At 35.3% G+C, this 21,246-nt stretch overlaps 4 protein-coding genes across 4 annotated transcripts; 1 reads left to right on the top strand and 3 right to left on the bottom strand.

The window, feature by feature from the left end:
- Nucleotides 1-1,535: 1,535 nt before the first annotated feature.
- Nucleotides 1,536-6,710, bottom strand: EAF01_009441 (uncharacterized protein; the record flags this gene model as incomplete). The annotated part of the gene is made up of 1 exon (XM_038917697.1): nucleotides 1,536-6,710. The coding sequence occupies one exon, from the start codon at nucleotides 6,708-6,710 to the stop codon at nucleotides 1,536-1,538; it is 5,175 nt and encodes a 1,724-aa protein (XP_038766506.1).
- Nucleotides 6,711-7,289: 579 nt separating this feature from the next.
- EAF01_009442 (uncharacterized protein) lies at nucleotides 7,290-9,672 on the top strand. The gene is made up of 6 exons (XM_038917698.1): nucleotides 7,290-7,662; nucleotides 7,899-8,132; nucleotides 8,199-8,782; nucleotides 8,854-8,952; nucleotides 9,005-9,180; nucleotides 9,242-9,672. Exons 3-6 carry the CDS (start codon nucleotides 8,471-8,473, stop codon nucleotides 9,339-9,341), a joined length of 687 nt encoding a protein of 228 aa, XP_038766507.1. The 5' UTR covers nucleotides 7,290-7,662; nucleotides 7,899-8,132; nucleotides 8,199-8,470; the 3' UTR covers nucleotides 9,342-9,672.
- A 525-nt stretch (nucleotides 9,673-10,197) lies between these two features.
- Nucleotides 10,198-11,040, bottom strand: EAF01_009443 (uncharacterized protein; the record flags this gene model as incomplete). Its single annotated transcript, XM_038917699.1, has 3 exons — nucleotides 10,198-10,297; nucleotides 10,475-10,653; nucleotides 10,723-11,040. 3 exons carry the CDS (start codon nucleotides 11,038-11,040, stop codon nucleotides 10,198-10,200), a joined length of 597 nt encoding a protein of 198 aa, XP_038766508.1.
- An 8,642-nt stretch (nucleotides 11,041-19,682) lies between these two features.
- EAF01_009444 (uncharacterized protein) lies at nucleotides 19,683-21,086 on the bottom strand. Its single transcript, XM_038917700.1, has 3 exons — nucleotides 20,777-21,086; nucleotides 20,428-20,707; nucleotides 19,683-20,339 (listed from the first exon to the last, which is right to left on the bottom strand). The coding sequence occupies exons 1-3, from the start codon at nucleotides 20,841-20,843 to the stop codon at nucleotides 19,874-19,876; spliced, it is 813 nt and encodes a 270-aa protein (XP_038766509.1). The 5' UTR covers nucleotides 20,844-21,086; the 3' UTR covers nucleotides 19,683-19,873.
- Nucleotides 21,087-21,246: the final 160 nt, after the last annotated feature.

The raw sequence follows: 21,246 nt of genomic DNA on the forward strand, positions 1-21,246 counted from the left end.
TTTAGAATATAAAATCAGAATTTCAAGAAATAGGTTTAATTTTATTTAATCTTGAAACTATACTCTCGAAATTAGATATTCAAATTCGTACACCTACCCCCCTCTCTTTCAATTTAGATCAATAAATCTCTCAAACCCCTTACAATCTAATTAAAGCTCTTTTTCAATCAATATTAATTAAATCTCGAATAATTTGTTATTAATTAAGCTCACTTATATTTATATTTGAGATTATATTAGCTCTAATTAAAGGTATAAAGTAATTAACTTATAAAAACATACTTTTAAATATAGAGATTTATATACTTCAAATAATAAATGAAATATTAAGCAAATATTAATATACAAAAAAAACCCTAATTATATCAAGAAAAAGTATTTATTAAATAAAAAGCTTTTAATATATTATCTTAATAAAAGATTAATATTCAGATTTAATATAACAAGCATTAAAAAGAAAATAAATTTAATAAAAAAACATCTTTTATTCAATATTATAATAAATATAGAAAAATAGATTACAATATAAAAACCTATCAAAATAATATAATAGATCCTAGATTATTAGATTCTAAATAGTGTTAATTAACTAATTCAATTATTATTGAATAATATGAGTTTGAAAGTGTAAATTAAGGTAAAAGTGGTACACATACTGATATAGTACACGCACTGATAAACTACGTTAACGGAATCACTTAAACACAAAAGGGTAGCAGGATAGTCCTAGGAAGTGGCGGCCACAAAGATTGGATGGATGGTGGAGGACAAGAGGTTATCTAGGTGTCAAAAATAAGTAAAGGGAAACCAAATCATTGAACCAGTGAATGGGTTCCAGGACCTACCTCGAGCTGAAACTTCACTTATAAGCCTCTATTTTGACAAATATACTCAACTTTTGTTGTCATTTTCTCCAATTTTAATAAGGGACGGAGAGACGTCCCCTGGAGGAAGCAATCGTGGATCATTTACCTATCATGTTCATACCGAATGATAAAACTACCATCACACACATACACCAACAAACGCAATGAACAAATAATTTTAATGTTTTCGTTATATACTCGTACAAATGTACTGAAGGATAATCCTATACTATTTACAATCCCTTCCGACTAGATTCGAGTTCCTAAACCACATATCTATCAATATCAAGGTTCTATATGCCCCATGGAAATTTTGAAAAGAGAAGGGGTCACAGCCCAATCAATATACAACCCTTATCAAAATTCCACAGTCGTAGTTCCCCACCCACAAAGTGATGTTATCTACTGTACGAAAATGTGTAAAGTAATTCGAATAGGCTGGAGCCACTGAATAATATGCTCATAAATTACCCCTTCCTTCCATTTCCATTAATATTGAGAATCTTGAAAGGAGAAAGGTAAAAACACAATCAAAGTCGCAATACAAGTGCAATCGTCATCTTCTTTTTCCCATTCCGCGCTATGCAATACAAACGCCCAAATTATTTCCATGAACATGTTATCGTTTCCCGCTGAAAAAAGTATGATATAAAGTGATATAAGTGACCCTTACTTGTTGTTGACCTTGTTTTCCTCCAACGACTTGGCAAATTCTTCCGCCAACTCAACATTTTTGAGTTGAAGGACCCATGTTTCCAACTTTCCATCATCACCAACAGTATTAAGCTTGACAGTCTTGCCACTGGCTTCATACTTGAATTGCGAAAGAAGTGATCTATTGATGATGATAGATCCTGATGGGTCACTTCGTAAAACGATTCGAGTAGCCTTCGTCTCTTTATGGCAAAGTACTTTCAATGGTCCAACACCTTTGGTATCCCATGGACTAGATTTTGCGTCACCGGCCTTTCCTGGATTGAACTTCAAAGCTCTAGTTCGAACAGAGTAGATAGCGTCTTCATGCTCTTCACCTGGACTCGATTCCAAAAGGTTCACCTGAGCATGAACCTTTTCAGGATCGTTATCATCAGCGCCATCAGTAGTCGCACCGGGTGAATTGGCCCGAGATGCGTCTGCTGAAGGGAATGAAGAAGCTGGAGCAGATGGTGGGCCGCCGAACTGGAATCCTGTAGTAGTGGTAGATCCACTAAAGAGAGTAGAAGCCGAGGTTCCAGAACTACCAAATAACCCCCCCGATGGGTTGGTTGTTGGTTTAGTTGGGGTAGAAGAGGATGGTGTAGCACTAGTGAAGTTGAACACTGGGGCAGATGGTGTATCACTACCAAATTTGATTGGTGTATTTGGCTTCCAGGTTTTATCTTCAGGAGTACTAGAAGTTGCGCCAAAAGAGCTACCGAATACATTTGTAGCTGGCTTTGGTGCCGCATCTTCTTTCCCTTCTGGAGCAGCACCAAAACTCATACGACTAGAAAGACTTCCGCCAGTACCAGGAGTGGGTGTGGCTGCATCGGTCTTGGCAGCTGAACCAAACAAATTGATCTTTGGTGGTTCAGCATGTGCTTTTTTTGAGAAAATACTAGAGCCGTTCTCATCAACAGGAGTACTAGATGTACTTGTAGTAGCCTTGCTTGGGTTTGGTTGGTAGCTTGGATCTTTCTTTTCACCCTCTCCGTCGCTGTTAGAACCGCCATCAGAACTTCCATCGTCCTCTTCATTCTGATTCTTGGATTCTGCATCAGAGAGATGCGCAAATGGGTTACCAGAAAATGAAGGGGTCTTTCCCGAAGCACCTGCAGCACCATCAAGGACGGATCCAGTGCTAGAGAACAAGTTAGGAGTTGATGCTCTCGAGGTATTTGCCGAATTGAAAATACTCTCAGCAGCGCCGGTAGCAGGTTTATTAGCTTGTCCGGATGATGAGGTAGAAGTAGTGGTGGCGCCTGATGCAAAAATATTTGTAGCCGCTGGTTTTACAGTCTCTTTTGGTTCAGTGGCTTTTGGGGTATCAGTGGGTTTGGCGAGGAAAGAAGGAGCCTTGACCTTTGCAAGCTCTTCCAATTCTTTAAGCTCCGCAGCTCGCTTCTTCTTGTACTTAGCCTCCCACTCAGCCTCATCGTCGTCCTCAGAATCAAAATCTTCATCCTTAGCTTTTTGCATCAAAACCTTTTCATTATCTTCGGCCTTTTTTCCAAATTGAGCCATGAAATTGACGGGTGCACTACCAAAAGTTGGTGGCTTGATACCACCAGTAGGTGCGCCGGCAAAGGTAGGTGGTTTAATACCGCTTGTACCGGTAAACGTAGGTGGTTTGGTTGGGGAGGTAGTAGGTGTGGTAGATGTAGGTGCGAATTTGAAGACTGGAGGCTTGCTTGGCGTAGTAGAGGTTGCAGCGGTGTTAGGCTTGATGGGAGAAGCACCTGCCAAATTTCCAAATGGATTTGTAACAGGGGCTGCTGCTGGTACTGATGCAGCTTCCTTAGTAGCTCCAGGCAATGCCCGTGTCTTTCTCTCTGGGCTGACAGATCTTGTTGATTTATCTGGGCTGTCCAAAATGTTCTTGAACATGTTAGAAGTGCTTGAACTAGAACCGTTCAAAGTTTTCTTGTTGCTGTTCTTGCCATCTTCAATACCTTCAGGATCATTTTGAGTCAAATAAACCTCGGCTCTTCTCTTCTTGCTGCTACTAGTGTCAACTTCCTCGTTCTTCTTGCTGTTACCGCGGTCAACTCCTTGGTTGTGATTCGACTGCTCAGGTCTTCTCTTCTTGTGTCCACCACTTTCTCCACCAATTTCCGATTGAGTTTCACTTCTTCTCTTTTTACTTGGAGTTCGTTCTGGAGCTGCACTTCTGGAAGGCGATTTACTTGGACTGGATGAACGGCCAGGCTGAAGTTTTGGCGCTTTCAATACCGAATTGCTATTGACGTCAAACTCGGAATCATTTGTCGCACGTGAGCGATGTCTTTCTGGACTACGAGTACTTCGCGATCGCTTTTCTGGGCTGGGAATACGATGTGAGCGTTCTCTATCTGGTCTAACTCGCTTTTGAGGGCTCATGTTTTCTTGATTCTCGTCATTCTCAAGATCAGCCTCTGTTCTGTCTCGCTTGTTGGAAATGTGATCAATGTTATATTCTGCAAGAATCTCTCTCTTTTTGGCTTCCATCCATGCCAATCCTTTGGATGGATCTGCTCCAGGAGGCAAATGCTGGAAGTAAGCTGCCATTGATCTTTGCACAGATGCAATGCGCCAAAGTGCTTTGAACTCTTTTCTTTGAACCGTGTTGAAGTTAACAGGCATATTGGTATCCATCTCCATGTCTGTGGGTTCAGAAACTTGGAACTCAAAATCGGACAATCTACCAGGAGCAAGTGCTCTCTTAACAGGAGCAAGTGCTTTGTTATTGGACAGTGGAGATTGCGAAGATGAGTCTGTAGGAGCAGTCAGAGCCATTGAGTGTGAATCGGAGCCGTTGCTCAAAGATCCGTTAGAGGGTTGAGCATCTTGCGTCTTGGAAGATAAGCCACCAAACAGGTTGCTTGTAACGGGTTGTGCTGCATCTGTTGGGGTGTCTACCGATTTGAAAGAAAAAGGTTTGTTGAAACTAGACGCCTCAGCAGTACCGCGAATCTTGAATGAAGATTCAGGTTGGCTCGTCGATGGAGCAGCGAACTGTGGAATCTTAGCTTGAATTTCTTTATCATTCAATGAATCAGGAGGAAAACTTACACCTTGTTCTTTGGTTGCACCACCCAGTTGATGTTCTGTTGAAGAATTTGGCTTGCCAAAGCTTGCGAAGAGAGCATTTGGAGTCTGGGCAGATGCCTTCTCTGGCGAACTGTAAGTTGCATTTGATTCGAAGAGTTGTTGGCCGGCCGGTCTGTTCGGACTGAACAAATCAAGAGTTTGCTTGTCTTTTGGCTCTTCTGTAGATTTTGATCCAAATAGATTGTTGCTTTGGCCATTGATCTGGTTATTAGGGTTGAAGAGATTTGGAGTTGATTCTGCTGGTTTGCCAAAGCCGGTAAAAGGTGTTGAAGAGGCAGGCGTGGCTGGGGGATTGGCGAAGATATTCGACGTGCTCGAAGAAGTTGGGGTCGAATCAGTAGGCTTGAACCCACCAAAGAGTGAATTGCTTGAAGTTGAAGGAGTCGACTCGGCAGGCTTAGGGCTACCAAACAATGAATTGCTTGGAGCTGTTGGAGCTGTCTCGGCAGGTTTGACACTACCAAAGAAGGAAGTGTTTGAAGTAGATGGCATCGACTCTGCAGGCTTGACACTCCCAAAGAATGAGTTGCTGGAAGCAGCTGGGGTTGCCTCGGCAGGTTTGGCAGCACCAAAAAGTGGAGCGTTCGAAGCAGTCGCAGGAGGAAATGACGAGTTAACACTGCCAAACAAATTGGTGGTGGTTGGTGCTGATGTAGTGGGGAATGAAGCAGAAGTGCTTCCAAACAAATTCGTGGTGCTTGGAGCAGCTGAAGTTGCAGGGAAGGATGAGGTGAAAGAGGAAGACGGAGCAGATGTGGTTGCAGTAGTGTTGCCGAACAAGCTCTGAGAGTTTGAAGGTGCAGCATTGGTAGAACTGAGACCAGTAAAGCTCGCATTGACTTGATTACCGAAGCCACCACCAAAGGAACCGCCAAATGAGTTATTTTGCGCACCAAAAGAATTGTTAGTATTGTTCTGCCCGAATGAGGTACTCGAATTTTCCTGTACAAATTGATTTTGGTTAGCATGATAGTCCGCAAGCATATGACCATTGCCAAAGATGGATTCCGTTGGTCTGGCCGAGAAACCTCCACGATAATTAATGTCGGCGGACAATCCTAGTTGACCCATGGGATATTGAATTTGAGAAGGTTGTACTGGCGCTTGCCCAGCTTCTGGAGGATACTCGACTTTGTAGTTGCCAAACATGTTTCCAGCGTCTTCGTTTGAATGAAAGAACTGTTGATCAAAGGTTGAATTTTCGGGTTGGTGATTAGAAAAGGTTGTTGGGGAGTTATTGAAACCAAAGAGAGTTTGAGAAGGATCGGAATAAGAATTACTTGCTTTTTGATTTTCAGTGGCCTTTGAAAGTGAATTTGCACCAAAACTCAAAGAATTTTCTACCGAACCTGAATTTGTCGCACCGAAATTGAAGGCTGGGGTGCTGTTATTCACTGGAGCTTGTGACGAGGAACCAAAGGCAAAAGTAGGATTACTATTGTTATCCGCCCCTTGAGATGTAGGTGTAAAATTGAAGCCACCGAAACCTGAAGTTGATGTTTGATTCTGCGGAGTTGAAGATCCAAACTGGAATCCAGCTGCGTTCGACTGCGTCGCGTTTGCTGCACCGAACATATTTTGTGGTTGTGTATTATTGGAAGAACCTGAAGTATTTGATTGCTGTTGTTGATTATTATGATGGAATGGAGAGTGTGAAGCAAATAAGGCTACCTCATCTTCACCAGCTGCTCTAAAGCCACCGCTGAATATCTTGCCTTTTCTTAGAGCTTCTTCGCCTGTTGTATCTGCACGTGGGTCATCGTGGTTGGTTGATGCAGCGGATTGTGCGAACGGATTTGGCGTCGAGTCTCCAAATGAAGGATTGAAAGATGGTGTTCCAGCCGGCGCTGAAAAGTTGAATGCACCGGGCGCAGCTACACTTCCACCAAACAGACCACCACCGCTTCCACCGCCAACGGCAGCATTATTGTTAGAGTTGTTGCTTTGTAAGGGTGGAAAGCCACTGCCTTTTTGGCCTGCCAATCTGCCTCTAGGCTTCGCTTTGATGCTGCGTGCTGCCAGCTGAGCAGCATTTGCCTGTTGCGGTGAATTCATCGCAAAGGTAAGGCTGAGAATTTAGATGACGCGACTTGGTGATCGACAGAACCGAGGATCAATGATTACAATGATTGTCGCGTCCTCTCGGATGGAGTCGATAAATCTTGAATCGCCAGGGAAACAAGATTGTTGGAAGTGTTGTCAAAAGAATGCGCAAACTCGAGATGAAGAAGTTGTCTTCAAATGAGTGTTGGGTATTTAGGGATGTCGCATGCGAAAAATGTGGGATCGAATGCAAAGACTTGAAATAATTTATTTAAGCATGCAGTATTCTTTAAACCTAATGTTGATTGAAAAATGAGTTGTCGCGTTTTTATCGTGATTGTCGAAATAATTGTGAATAGAATGGGGATAGAATAGAAGAGACTCGAGTTATAAAGAAAATGGCGACTATGTAAATAAATTGATGTCGGTACGGCGCGATATTTAGCGGAAGGAGAGAAATTTGATTTGTTTGATTCCTGAGGCATTCAATCTACTTATGTCCCCATACTACAACAACAACAATAACACGGATGAGTGCGGCAAAATTACCTAGGTAACTGTATACGGTCATTGTATCAAATTGAGTCTCTACTCCAATGACAGAAATGTACGGTTCTACGGTCCAAGAGTACACAGCCTTACAATATTCACTCAATATAGATCGGTACCTATCCCACATTGGATTGGAGGAATGCGATGATACATATCTGCACGTGACTGAATATTGAAATTCAGCTGGTGAAACAATCTATACATCACAATCTATATTTTCAAGCCACAGTATACAACTCCAAGCTACTACGTATACATACATGGCTGCTGAACATGGTAGACCAGGTGGTACATCTCTGAATAAAGAAGTATCATGGCAGAGAGCTCATTCCCATTACGGCAAAGATCTGGACCAACAAAAACTCGAGCAGATGACCGGAGAACAATATGTCTGAGAACTTTACAGATCGCAGTGGGTTTCCATTTTTTACAACGAAGAAACTGTTTCTTGATGGCAGATACGAGATCTCCTCTCGTACTCATAGTAGGGATCAGGAAGACAGGCTCCGGCGTCAAATTGGAACGAATGACTCTTTTGTGTTTATTGCTAGTTGCAAGCACATCAGTGAGAAGACGCCCTGAGCGTCGGTGGTATTGGCCAAGATTAATTTGAAGTTGTTGCTGCGAATGTTTCTAATCTCGTCCAAGGTCGATTGGGTTCAAACCCCCATTCTACTTGATCAAATTTGACTTCAAAGTATCCAGGTATTGGAAGATTAGCCTATCTAATACGGATATATTCGGACTTTCATCCACGTTCTAATCCATCCATGGATGTTCTACTCCATGTATACGGATCTAGTGTTCCAATAAACTACATACATTCTGTGGGCTACAAGCATGGATTAAACCATATGCTCATGACTTTGCTCAAACATGTTGGTAAGATAGTTGTTGGAGGTGGATCAAGTTCTTGATAGTACTATGGATATACTAAGTGAACACTAGGAGTTCTGTACTAGTGCAGAAATTAGTAGCAGGCGTCGCTACTCCCAGCACCTACGAAATGCATCTAACATTTGTAAATTACAACGCCTTATGTCGACGAGATGAGCCTCGCAGAGAATTAATGACATGATGATATCCACACGGATCATAATTGAGAACTGGCTACTTATCTAGACTAATTCCCAGAAATGATCTAAACCTACTACTTCTGCCCTCCAATTCCCATCTTCAGAAAATCTGTCTTCTATTTCCACCCCATTCTCAAATCGAACATGCCAAGTGCACCTCCATTTACTCTTTTTGGTGGCGCTTCATTTGGAGAAGGTCGTTTTGCAACAGCCAAAGATGTTCAACAACTACTGGCTCTTTTGACCACCTTGGAAATTGGTCATATTGACACCGCCGTCATCTACCCTCTTATCTCGCAGGGAAAGTCGGAACAGCTTCTTGGTGAAAACCATGCCGATCATAGCTTTGCTATCGATACTAAGATCAAGCTTGCGGATTTCTCCGTTAAAGGCTCATTGACGGCATCGGCAATCAATGAAAGTGTCGCGGAAAGTTTGTCTCGTATCAAGGGAAAGGTAAAATCCCCATTTTGTCCGTTGGTCTTTTACCATGGCCCATAATATACTCACCCACTTGCTCATGTCAGATTAATGTCTTGTATTGCCACGTTCCCGATTCATCAACCCCGATCAGCGAAACGCTTGCTACTCTTCATGAACTTCATCGGCAGAATAAGTTCCAAAAGGTTGGGTTATCCTAGACTCCCCAAACCCCAAACACTAGCTAACACAAGATAGCTTGGAATATCCAACTTTTCTGACGCACAGGTCCAAGAGCTTCTTGAAGTATGTGAAAAGGAAAGCTACACAAAGCCTAGTTACTACCAAGGACAATACAATGTACTTTGCCGTGAAGCAGAAGTGCAACTTCTCCCACTCTTACGCCAGCAAAGGATATCATATATTGCTCATAGGTACGAGGCACTTCAGTCTTCATGATAACTTGGTTAACTAACATGTCTTTGAACAATGCAGTCCGCTTGGAGGAGGATTTTTGACCGGAAAATTCACATTGGGCACAGACGTCGCTGGGACCCGATTCGAAGATGGTAATGCAAAGGGAGAGTTTTTTTAAGAGGAGGTATGATAATGGACCTACGCACTCAGCCATGAAGGAATTCATCACATTGCTTGAGCCCTACAGTATCACCCCCTCAGAAGGGGCCCTGAGATGGGTTTACTACCATTCAGCTCTCCAATAAGGTGATGGTGTAATACTAGGAGCTAGTAAGCCAGCGCAAATCTCTCTTAGCGCTGCTGATATCGCAAAGGGGCCTCTGCCTTTGAGCGTGGCCGAGACCATGGAAACAATGTGGAAAAATATTCAAGCACAGATGTAGAACAACAGTACATGAAGTAAATTGGTAGGAAATGGTGATGATTCCACATGATTCATCATTATTGTAAGTGGTTGGAAGATTATAACAGAATTGAGCCAACTCTGCATGTGTTGCTATTTGGGTATCACACCGCGCCGTACCGTGCTGTGCTTTGCCGCATCGATGTGGCGCATTCACATACAATCGGAAGTAATCTTGCGAGAGTACCATACAACTTTTTTTGTTATGCGGCACCCAACAGCTCACGCCCACCCCCCTCTCCATTTCGGTCAACTCAACATATCTACACATAATCAACTCACTGCTCACAATGACTAGGCAGAAAAGAGGATGAAGACATTTTCTTATCAGCTCATGATAAACAATCAAAGTAACGTGTGCAACAATTCAGGATATCTCTACAAAAGCAGACTAAGATTGACTGCATAAGGGACAACTATATGCACCATGTTTAGAAAGTTTTGACCTCGAAAAAACTATGGAAAAAGATACTTTTATCACAAAACAAGGGTGTCAGTCGTAACAGGACAATAGGCTCTTCCTCTACGAAGGACCATGTGCTCAAGATCGCTCTGTAAGTCTAGCTTACATTCACAACCTTGGTTCAAGCGCTACCACTAAACGTTCAATGGGTACAGCCGCAACCGACGCTCTTCGATTTGGTAATTCGACAGGCCGGAATACTCTAGGGCTAGACTTTTTGTCTTCAGCTGAATATGATCGATGATGAGGTAAAGGATGCATGTGTACGCGAAAGTTGCGGATTACTTGTGATATAAACAGAAAAGTTCCAAATATGCAAAGCTTTATAATAAATTCATATTAGTCTCAAGTCTAGGTAGTATCGAAGGAAAAGTGGTGGACTTACTATGCGCCCATGCAAATATTCGCACGCTTGGAGAATGGTATGTAGAACTTATCCCGTTGAGGATCATCTCTAACTTTCGATCCATCAGACATAAGCCATCGGTACGGATCAACTTCTTTTGGCCTTAGAAATGCGACTGAATTGTGAAGATACCAAATTGGGGATGAGCTGATTACTGTCTACAACAGAAATCTGGGTTAGCGTTCATTGAGAACTTATGAGCGGGAAAGGGAACCGAGGCTCCTTACCTTTTCCGGTAAAAAGTGCACATAGAATTCTACTTCACCCTCAGGTACAAGACGAGGAAGCATGGCGGCAGCTGCACCAGTCCATCCAATGCCTTCTTTTACACAGGCCCGTAATCTGGGTATACCCTCTAAAGTTGTCATATCCGTGGAAAAACTCACCACGGCAAGATCCTGGAACAGCTCTTCTTGAAATCCAGGATTACTTCCTAAAGCCCACAGTATGTGAGCTAAAGTCGCCGAGGCTGTATCCGTGTCTGGACCTAGATTTTCTGTCGCTTCTGACAAGGCTGTGGAAGAAGGTAGGTTTGAATTGACCATGGTCTGGATCAAAATTGGGAAGGGAGATGTCGGGTTTTCCTGATATGCGTTGTCTGATAGCGTTGTGCGCCAACTTTTCTCTGTCCACTAATAGAAGCTAAGTATTGATAGAGTGGAATTGTATCCATGGAAAGATACTTGCCTGATGAAAATCAAGCATTGCTTTGTTATATAGGGTCCTATAGTCTGTTATCAGAGCCACAAGTTGTGCCGTCCGTTACCATGTATTGCACAACCCCGGAAAACCAGTTAGCTATCCGAAAAGTTAGTATGAAATTTTTTGGAGCTGGCTCGACTTGAGCTTACCAGAGGGATCCAAGTCGCTTTTTCATCATTTTTTGCTATCATGTCAAGTTCAGCTCCTTGAACGTATACATAGAGAGCACCGATCGTATGACCAAATGAAAAATCAGCTGGATGGTTTCCATCAGCATGATTTTCCCAAAAAGACTTCTACAGGCAGTAATACACATGATATCTGCTTCGAGTGCGCGACACACTGGCAACAAATTCACCCTATCTCTGCTTGATGCAACAGTTCGCACAAAATGGTCGATATGATGCAACCTCAGTCCTTTTAAATTATGCATTTGGCTAGGGTTAAACAATTGACCCATAGGACTTCTGCGTTTCGAATGCTTCACAGGGCCACTGAGAATATTAGTTTATTTCCGATTATTGAGTTCGTAATAATCATACGTTATTGAGAACAAAGCCGGACTACCACCTTGTACAAATTCCCCATACACCCGCGAATCTTTCTAAATCTGCTATTCACCTTGTGAACTGCATCATGCATTTCCATGGAGTAGAATAGAAAGCCCATAACAGGCGAGAGTACGGTGCACCTACCCCTGCATTAGGGATAGATGACAAAGTTTAGACTTTTGCAAAATTATCATAGGGAAGAAAATTGTATTACTTACGATAAGGCAAAGTCCGACAAGGATAAGTGCCGTGCATTCAGAAAGGAGAGAGAGTGGGAGCGGCATCTTTTCTTGACCCAAGTATTCTGATCTCTTTTCAGAAAACTTGCAAGAGACAGAGACATCAGCCGCGAAAAATTGCAAAGTAGTTCTTGTAGTCTGCGACGTATCAGCTATCATAACTCATATCATGCTACCCTTCGCTGTAGCATTCATGTCCCTCATCTCTACTACCAGAATACCATTACATCAGCAGCTACCTACAAACTCATCTATCTTGAACATCTTTTCTGCATACTTAAGATCTTTTCAAAATCAGTTTGGAGTCTAGGTAGGCTTAATAAACCGTTTCAAGCTATTACAATGCTTTAGAATGCGCGGGTGCTAATGATTTTACATTCGCCATACATCTAGCCCGTAGAAGTAGATAGATACGCTTGACTATACATGCGTCTGTGATCACTGCGACAACTATCTTACCGTTGATTTCTTAGTGTGAGTTATTCCCGCTGAGAAATGGCTCCCAAGTCAACGTATTCAAGAGAGGCTAGAAGTGCGTGGTGCGGGAAATTTGGTGGAGAAAATTAGGGAATGAGAAGATGTTTGTTTTATTCGTGATTGCAAAAATGTGGCTCTATTTGGCTTGTAAAACAATGTAAAGCCAAATGAACCTCGCAGATCCTTCTTCGTTTTCTTCTACAGTTTATCTCTGAATCTTTGTAATAATACAGCTTGAGTATGTGAGTGAGACTTTGACAGTTACTTTACTTTACTAAAGGTTCCATTAAAATAATGCGTGACTTTTTTTTTTACCCCCTCTCCCGGGCCTCCCCCCTCCCTCCCTCTCTTAAGCGACGGCACTACTTCCAGTCTTTATAGTTCCCACAATGACCTAATCCCCATTACAAATCCCATTCCCATCCCCATAATCAAAAAACCCCATCGTCCCCCGAACCTTCTTTGTCTCCACCCCTCCAGACCAAACTCCGCTTCCAACTCCCTCCTCAAAGCGACCTCCCTTTCCAAATATATTTCAACATACAAATACACCTCAATGGCCAAATATACTCTTATATCTAAATATACCTCAATATCTGTATACCTCAATATCTATAAATAATTTAATATCCAGATAATTCTTAATATCTAAACAACTCAATATCTAAACACCTCAATACTCAAACACATCTCAATACCCAAATCCATCTCAAAGCACCAATAACCAATCCACCAATCAACAACCCCCTTCCTATCATTCCCCACCACATTTCCATATGCATCAATCCAATCTCCCACCACAAGAAAACCCCAGTATCCTACATACCTAAAATTACCGCAAAAAAACCCGCTAGAAGCAAACTCAATGACTTTTCAAATTTCAAATTTCCAATCGAGAAAATTCAATTCTTCATCCGACAATCGATATTCATCTAGGAGCCCAGTAACCTTTCTCTCACCTATTGATAATTGAGATACGTGTGTCGAAATTTAGGTATATAAAGGTATAAAATTCGTGTTTATCACGTAATTATACTAGAAAATATATATATACCACGTGATATATATAGTACTAGGACACAGATAATGACCGCTTGCCTTGATTATACTAAAAAACATCTCACTACGATTTAATATATCTCGTATAATGATTTATTAATATTTATAATCATATTTTTCAATTGAAACTTTTCAAATAAATTATTTATATAATAAAGACTTATATTTTTTTATTTTTTTATTTTAATGTAAATTATAAAATGAATATTTTATAATTGGAATAAAAACTTATATAATTTTCGCTTATTTTATTAGTAAATTTTAGAAATTTTAAATTACTATAACGTAGTTTATTATTGAGTAGATTACTTCAAGATATACTAAAATTAGTCTTTTTCTAATATTTAAAAATTTAATAAATAATTAATATTTTTGAAAAAGAAAAAATGATTTATTAATAAGAAAAAATCTTTTATGAAAACATTTAGTTTTTAAATAAAAAAATTTAATATATTCTATAAAAAGTAAAAATTATTATGATTTTCATTATAAAAAAACTATTTCTATAATAACTACTATATAGATTCAAATTTTCAAAAAAAAAAAATTATAATATTTATATAATTAAATTTTATAGTTTCAAATTTTGAAAAATATATTATTAAATAAAGAAAGTATATAATTACGTATAAACGAATTCATATATATTTAAAGTAATTTACTCGATGATAAACTACCTTATTTCAAAACTATATAACTTATTCAATAAAAATCCTAAAAATAAACTATTAATTTTTTTGAAATTCATAATTAGAACTTAATAGAATTCTGTAAACATATACAACAAATTCAAATATAATTGTATTTAAATTCATTCATTTTAAGGATGAATTTTAGTGTGATTTAGATGATCGGTTATTATCTATATACAGTGACTGTAAGAGTAAGGGTGCGTTCGGATTTACTTTTTTGAAATTATTAAAGCTTAATTATTAGTCAATTTTATTTGTCAAATAATTCAAATAACTTCAAATATTTTATTAGAGTATATGTGCTGTTTGGATTAAAATAAATTATATAAAATATTATCTCAATATTTGAAATTTGATGAGTTATTAGAAATCCTAATAAATTTCAATTCCTAATATATTTGATTTGATATAGTGTTTGATAAATATTAATATATTTGAGTAATATTTAGATTATGTGTTATATACTTATAATTATATATGATATGTTTTTAGATAATAAAAATAGATAAATTATATTATTAAATAATTTATTAATTTCTTAATATTTTATATTTACCTCGATTTATTTTAACCTTTAATTCCCAACCTCTAACCTTTAATCCTTATCTTTATTATTATTATAAATAGTTCTCGAGATATGTTAGTATTATTAATAACTTTATCGATTGTATTTGTTATATCTATTATATTTATTGTATTTATTGTATTTATTGTGTTTGTTATATTTATTAAAGATCTGATTATTTTTATAGAAATAGCTTTTCAACAATTAATAATACAATTACTATAATTATAATTAATAAATCGGGTACCCTACTTTCGGGCCACCCCTGTTTTGGGCCACTCTTTACCACTAAAAATCTCAAAAAATGGAATTTTTAACTTTCTTATTTATAAATAGAATTTATTGAAAATTTATGTATATATAATTCAGATTGTTTTGAATCTAATCTGAAAATTTTAGATTTTTAGGATTTTTCTGTATTAAAATCTAGAGCTTTAAAATATCGATTTTTTAATTTATATAAGAATTATATACAAATTTAAAACTTTTATAAAATCTTTAATAACTTTTTAACAACAATCATCAAAAGAAAACTATATATCTTTTTGAAAGTTTTGAGCTTAAATCTATATAGAAATTCAAAAAAAAAATTCAAAAAAATTAACAAATATAAAGATATAGTATACAATGAGTTTGAAGTAGTATAAATAATCCCTACAATTTTGAGGGTATTCTTTTAAATATCTATTTATAGGAAATTTTCTTTTTTTCTGAATCCTTCAAGATAAATATGTTATAAATTTATAATAAAATTTTATAGTTTATTTTTAATAATTTTTATTAAAAAATTATTAAAGATTTTATAAAAGTTTCAAATTTATATGTGATTCTTATACAAATTTAAAAATCGATATTTTGAAGCTCTAGATCTCAATATAGAAAATCCCTAAAAATCTGAAATTTTCAAGGTAAACTAAAAATGATCTAAATTATATATATATAAATTTTCAATAAATTCTATTCATAAATAAGAAAGTTAAAAATTCCATTTTTGGTGTAAAAAGTGGCCCGAAAGTAGGGTACCCGACTTAATATTATCCTTATCAACTTAATAAACTATTATAATCGAATTCTAATTTAGTTAATATAAATAAATCGAAAGCTCTTTTCCTAATATCGATTTCGAATTTTTAGAAGAATTAATTAATCCTAATCTTGATAATACTCAATCCTCTCGAATACTTATTATCGATTTATAATTTATTTTTTAATTAATATAATCTATTACTTTATTTATTTTACTAATACTTTTTCAATTTAATTATAATAATATTATTTTTATATTTTGATTTGATAATATTATATTCTCTTGATTTAGTAAATTATATCTCGATAATTTATTAATTATATTTCCAAGTTTAAAACCATAGAATACTATCGAACTTTCTATTATTAAAAGTAAAGCTATTAGGTTTATATAAAATAATATTCTATTTATAATTTATATATAAACTTATAAATGATAGATTCGAGAAGGAGAGTGTATTGAAATATAATTAAAAAATAAAGTCTAATTCTTGATTATCTTAATTATTTAATTTTATTATCCTTAAGATTATAAAATTATAATAGCTAATTATAAAGTTAAATAGATAAGCTGAAAACAAATATATTAAATATATATTAAAATCCATAATATATCTAGAATAGGTTGATAGGAAAATATATAATTATTTTAAATTTCTAAATAAATCTGGAATGATATTATCGTTAAATATAAATCTTGAACTCTATAAAAGAATAAACAAATCAAATATATTAAAAAGATATATTTTATATTTAAAAGGAAATATGTAATAAAAAAGAAAATAAATAATATTATAGCTATTATTGAATTTACAAACAGAATTACTATTAATAAATCTTTCAACAATAAATTTCTTAAAAATATAATAAATATATAAAGAACTCTAATAAATATTGATAATCTCTTTTTATTTAACAATAATAAAAATGTTACCCCTGAATACAAAGCTTAGTTAAACAAAATCTTTATAGAAAAAGTAATTTTTAAGAAATTTATTAAACCAAACATTTAACCACCAACCACTTTTTCTATATCATTTACTTTAAGCTTTACATTATCAATTCCTTCTAAAACTCTTTCTTTTAAAAAATATATTATAATCAAACTCAACCAAACTGAATTATTTATTAACTATCTTTAAAATGAATATTAATAATAAGGAAAGGTTAGTATTATCTTGAATTAATTTATGTAAGTAATTATTTAAGGTAATAAGGAGATTTATACTTTTTATATTACTTAAGCTAAATAATTTGAATAAGAATATAATTATACTTAATCTATATTGATATAAGTTATTAAATAAATATTCAAAGATTTCTTTAATCTTAAGGATATTTTGAATAAAATCTAATACAAAGTATTATTAAAGGTATTAAATCAAATAAATAAAAACCTTAAAGATTTAAGACTTATACAAGCTTATCTTTATATAAATATAAATAAAAGGATTAAAACTGAAATAATAATAGAATTGATTATAATTCTAGGATATAATTTAATTATCCATTAAAATAAAGATTCTGATAAATAGTCTTTCGTTTATAAATTAGAGAAATATAATTCTATTATAAAAGAATCTTATATTTAAGAAAAGTGTTTATGTTTTTAAAGATGTTATGGCTTTTTGATTTGAAATGATATTTAAAGTTTAAAAAGGTATTAAAACATTTTTGATATTTATATTTTATAAATATTCAATCCTTTCTTTTATATATATATACAGTATAATTATTATAAAATCAATACAATATATATAGAAATCCAAATATAAATAGAATAACTACAAATGTTTATTCCAAAAGCCTTTTTATTATTATTATTATATATTTTACTTATTATATTAATACTTTTTATATTAGTTTTTTAATATATTATTTTCATATTATTTTAACTATTTTACTTTTAAACTTTTTTATTATTATTTCCTTTAAAGATTTATTAATTAAAGATAAATCTAAAGTTTCTTTATTATTATTGATTTTATTAAAATGTTTTTTTATTTCCATCTCATTTTCAAATAAATCCTTTACCTTATATTATTAAATAAAATTATATATTCCTAGATATATAAAGACAATCTACTTTTGAACTTCGAATTTATATAAAAACTTTTTATCAAAAATCTTAAATTACTTTTTAAGAATACCAAAGATATATTCAATTATATTACAAGCATTAAAATATTATAAATTGAACAATTCCTTTTTGTTCTTTAAAATCAATATAGAAATAGTTTATTCTTAAAGATAATATTATACTTCTTAATAAGGTATAAGGAATAGCCAATAATTTGTATAACCTACATTTATAAAATAGAAATAATCTAATAATACTAAAAAACGCTTTTATTTATTATATCTTTTAATACTTATATATTATAAATACTCTCTTTTTAATCTAAAAATATATATAAAAATTGAAGATTAAAAGTATAAACACTAAGTACATTTTGAGTAAGAGTTTCCTTTCAATTCTGAAATAATATAGTATTAATAGTTTTTTGCTAGAAATAAATATCTATATTATTGAAAACTTCGAGATATTTAGTAAAGAATGGAAAGTATTTTTTATTAAAAACAATTTTGAAATACTCAAAAGAATTAATGGGATTTGAAAGTTTTATTTCTTTAGTATATAGTATCAATATAGCCTGAAATACTTAATAAAAATAAAAATATATAGTAGATTTTGATTAATTAAAGAACTCTTGAATATCAGCTATACTAACTTTTGTGTTTAAAATAAACAATATAATTACAAGTTTCTCTTTAATAATAACATTTTTAAAACTCTTTAATTTTGTCTTTTAAAGATAAAAATTATACAATTTAAAAAAAATAAGTTTTACCATTCGAAAATTATTATTAACATATATATTATGATTTTGATTTAAAATATTTTTGAGACAATCATTATTATAGATTTTGCTACCCTTTTTTTATATAGTTATATATCAATTCTTTAAAATAATATTTAAATATATAATTTTTCTATATATAATGTAATATTATTTTCAATTTTAATTAATAAATAAATTGTAAATATAGATTGTATTTATATTAAGCATATTTATTTCGTTTTTTAAAAGATATTTAAATAATAGAAGTTGAAAATGATATGATTTGATAATAATAATAATAAAATGTATTAATAATAATAGAAAAAGAATATAATAATAATGAAGGGGTAAAAAGAAAAGTTAGATAATAGGATTTTTATAAAAACAATGTAAATAAAAATAATCGAAAATATTAAAAAAGTATTGAGATATTACTTTTCTTTTAAATATTAATTATAAAGCTTGAAAATCAAGTTTTATAGTTATTGTATGGGAAAAGCTTAAAATATTTGTAAAATAATTATTTAAATTTAAATATTTCCTAATAATTTATTTTATTATATATCACATTCAATAAATACTATTATTTGATAAATAAATGAAATCAAATAATTTCAAATATTTTTTCAAATTCTTAAATCCGAAATAAATATTTCATTATATATCGTATTCGATAAACATATTATTTTATATTATTTGTCAAATAAATATTACCTAATAATTGAAATAAAGTGATCCGAACGCACCCTAAGTATCTGATAATAATAGTAGTGAGTACCTACCAAAATATTCAAGAATCCAGACAGCAAGCAGTCCCCCAACAAAAGATGATTCGAATCAGCAAACAAATTGGAATATCTGGAATGATAATCATTCGAGATATTGCATAGGATTGGGTTACCCACTGGACTATTTTTAAATTGCCATGTGCTTTGAGATATTCAAACGAGGTCCTGGTATTGGGGGGCTGCAGTTCGGATTATTGGATATCCTGTGGGACGAGATATTGATTATACTGACATATGAACATCAGTGATCAGTGACAATGAACTCATTATACAAATACAAACATGAAACTTCTCACCTCTGCATGGAAAAATGTATACCATATCCAATACTATGAAATTCAAGAGTTTGTCAATCTCTCTAGGATCGATCCGAAACCGAGTCCAAATATCTAATCTATCTATTTACATTCATTCTCCTTCCCTTTCCCCCAACCCCTCACTGCAAATTAACAAACATCCCTCCATCCACTAAAAGTCCACTCCCATTCACAAACCCACTCAACTCCTCACTCGCCAAAAAAACCGCCGGCCCCGCCAAATCCTCAGGAACCCCCGTTCTCCCCAACGGAATCCTCCCTTCCGTATATTTCCTCTTCTGCTCATCTTTCAAATCCTCCTCGTTCAATTGCGTCCGGATGGTTCCGGGCAGGAGCGCATTACATCTAATACCGTATTTACCCAGCGCACACGCCATACTTTGCATGAGGGAGAGAACACCGGCTTTGGTGGGTGTATAGTGGGTTTGCTGTGCGCCGCCTACGAGGGCGGAGATGGAGGACATGGCGATGATGGAACCGCCGGGGGGAGATTGAGAGGACATTTGACGGGCGGCGGCTTGGGAGGTGTAGAAGGCGCCGTCGAGATTGGTGCGGACCGTGTGGGAAAAGAGATCGGGCTCTAGTCTATTGAATTTGTTAGTTTCGGTTTCTTTACTCTTCCTTCCTTCCACCCCCCCCAAATCCTCCAAGCAAACAAACAAATAAAACTCACTCCAAAAACTCCGCAAACCGGCAAACCCCCGCATTACTAACAAAAACATCCAATCGTCCCCATTTCTCCACCGCCCTCTCCACCAATTCCCTCCCCGTCTCCGGTTTACTAACATCTCCGGGTACATCTAACAATTCTCCCGCCTTCTCATTTTCTTGCACCAGAGCTTTCGCTTCCATCCGCAGCGATTCCAGATGTGGAATATCGGAGTCGAGACCAAGATGATTGACTGCTACATTACAGCCTTGACGAAGATAAAGGAGGGCAATTGCGCGGCCGACTGCAGGAGAAAAGAAGTGTTAGTTGAGGTATTAAGAAAGGGAGTTTTGGGCAATTGGAGAAAACGCACTTCCTGTGGTTCCACCGGTGATAGCGGCAGTTTTGCCGGCGAGAAGGTGCACGCCTTTGAGACTCATGGTTTGTATGTAGAGCCTAAGAAGGTTGTAGATGTGCAGAATCTATATGTATGTGTAGGATGATATGAATGTTAAGTGTTTACTGAAATGGTGGGGTATCTGGGGAATGAAGCTCGTGATGAGTATACGAAATGATTGTTTTCATCAAAGATGGTAAAGTATGTTAATTGGTGTAATGTAAAGAGTAGATACAAAGTGACTTCATGTGAGATGTATCAAATAATTTCAGTATAAATTGGCGTTGTGTTGTCAGGGAATCAATAGTTTCAAAGATTAGGCCCTTGTCAGTACCTAGTGGAAGGACCCCCGCGATTCGGTTCTCGAGTTAAAGAACACCGAAGCCGAAGAGGTGTGTAAAACGTGGGGCAAGTTGGCCGTCCACATGTTCTCACAAGGTTTTATC

The sequence above is a fragment of the Botrytis porri genome, assembly GCF_014898465.1.
Source record: "Botrytis porri strain MUCL 3234 chromosome Unknown BPOR_014, whole genome shotgun sequence".
Lineage (NCBI taxonomy): Eukaryota > Fungi > Ascomycota > Leotiomycetes > Helotiales > Sclerotiniaceae > Botrytis > Botrytis porri.

Coding starts and splice junctions, on each gene's coding strand:
- EAF01_009442 (XM_038917698.1), top strand. CDS start 8,471: ATGCCAAGTGCACCTCCATTTACTCTTTTTGGTGGCGCTTCATTTGGA. Junction 8,783..8,853: donor TGTCTCGTATCAAGGGAAAG/GTAAAATCCCCA, acceptor TGCTCATGTCAG/ATTAATGTCTTGTATTGCCA. Junction 8,953..9,004: donor GGCAGAATAAGTTCCAAAAG/GTTGGGTTATCC, acceptor AACACAAGATAG/CTTGGAATATCCAACTTTTC.
- EAF01_009444 (XM_038917700.1), bottom strand. CDS start 20,843: ATGAGTCTCAAAGGCGTGCACCTTCTCGCCGGCAAAACTGCCGCTATC. Junction 20,708..20,776: donor CACCGGTGGAACCACAGGAA/GTGCGTTTTCTC, acceptor TTTCTCCTGCAG/TCGGCCGCGCAATTGCCCTC. Junction 20,340..20,427: donor CGGTTTGCGGAGTTTTTGGA/GTGAGTTTTATT, acceptor CAAATTCAATAG/ACTAGAGCCCGATCTCTTTT.